The 1687-nt window shown below is 31.9% G+C and overlaps 1 protein-coding gene across 1 annotated transcript; it reads right to left on the reverse strand.

The window, feature by feature from the left end:
• Positions 1 to 26: 26 nt before the first annotated feature.
• On the reverse strand, positions 27 to 341 carry LOC9298368 (cyclin-U4-1; the record flags this gene model as incomplete). The annotated part of the gene is made up of 1 exon (XM_002862245.2): positions 27 to 341. A coding segment is annotated over exon 1 (315 nt), but the record flags the coding sequence as incomplete, so codon positions are not given.
• Positions 342 to 1687: the final 1346 nt, after the last annotated feature.

The following is a 1687-nucleotide window of genomic DNA, read 5'->3' on the forward strand; positions in this document are numbered from 1 at the left end:
AGATCATCGAGGAATTTAGCAGCGACCATAACACTGGTGATGAGAAGACGATGGACATTAAAGGACTTGATGGGAAGTGAAGGTTGTCTGTGAGTGAAACGGTCGAGATAAACGTAAGCCACGACGAAGCAAGAAGGACTACAATTTGCGTATTTGAAGATCCTCTGTAGATAGCTCTGAATCGTTATGGTTGGTCGACTCAATCCATGGAACACCGAAACTCTCTGTGACTGAGTCGTGACTCGCCTGGTCAGATCGTTTGACTCAGCAACTCGCTCTAGCAATGAAGATAAGAATGCTATTAGCTTCGACATTACACTTGGGTTCTCAAGCTCCGCCATTTTTGTGTGTATGAGAGAGAGGGAGAGGAAAAATAAGTTACTTTTTGTGTGTGTGTGATGAATGATGATGAAGAAGAGTCTTCTCTTTGCTCTGATCTGTTGTTAATGGCGTGTGTTAAGCTGGTCGTTATATTGGGTCTTATGTAAAAAAAAAAAAATTTAATCCAATTACAATTTAAGGAATGTGTCTATTTTGGATTTTCATTTGTGTTATTCATGAGTCATTAACTCTTCTATCACCGTCGGCGGTGGAACCGAAAAGACCAAACTATAGTAGTATTTTCAAAATGAAAAAAAAAAAAATTTAATAAATCATTAGTATACGCGAAATGTGGGGTTTATATTTCACAAGTTGGTTAATGATTATTGAATTTGAAAGCTTAAGTTCTAACAAGAGGGAAACACAACTAATGCATTAAACACAACATATCAAATCGACGCAGAAAAACGTAATATCGTATCCTAATCAATATTTATGAAATTATGTAATCTGATTTGAGATCATTGTAATCATAATCCTTATACTGTAGAGTTTTACCTGCGTCATAAACTATACACTTATGTGAATTGCAAGAAAAATGTATAACTATTATGTGTCTTAACCTTTGGTTTCTAATGTATGGTGTATGGAGATGGGATCCCATACTCATCATGTTACATAACATGTGGGGAAAATTTATTTAAATTAGAAAGTCACGATAGTGATCTAACGAAATGCATGTGTTTCTAATAATGTGAATCAATTCCCATCTGGTAACATCAAAATTTAATCCTTTCTTTATAACACCAAAAAAAATTGATTGTTAGCAAAAAAAAAAATATCGATATGAATAAATAATAGATCAATCTAAATCTAAGATGCCAAGAGGGACAGCTAATTTGAACGCATTTAGCAAAATTCTAAGAACAGCAAACCCAAAAGTTAAAAGAGCAACCAAAGAAAGAAAAAAAGTGAAAAAAGAAGAGATTTCACGTTTTAAAAAAAAAAAATTAACTTTACAGGATATGTCACTTTGGAACGTTTCAAATTTATTTAATCGAGTTTATTTGCTTCATTTAATAATATATTAAAATTATAAAAGATTTATGAAACTGTATAAAACATAATAACTGAATTTTAATTTAAATGGAAGCACGTGGACTGAAAATTGTAAGAAGTATATAAATTTAGTCCTTGTACTATATCGTGTTATATGTTAGAAAATCTATTTTCTATTGTTAATAACCGAAATTCAAATTATCGACGTTGAGATCTATTGCATGCAAATGAACACAAAGTCTTGAACTGGATTATCATACTTTCAAATACTGATTCTCTACTATTTGTGTATAGATTTACATTTTTC

Source organism: Arabidopsis lyrata (assembly GCF_000004255.2).
Source record: "Arabidopsis lyrata subsp. lyrata unplaced genomic scaffold ARALYscaffold_766, whole genome shotgun sequence".
Taxonomy (NCBI): Eukaryota; Viridiplantae; Streptophyta; class Magnoliopsida; order Brassicales; family Brassicaceae; genus Arabidopsis; species Arabidopsis lyrata.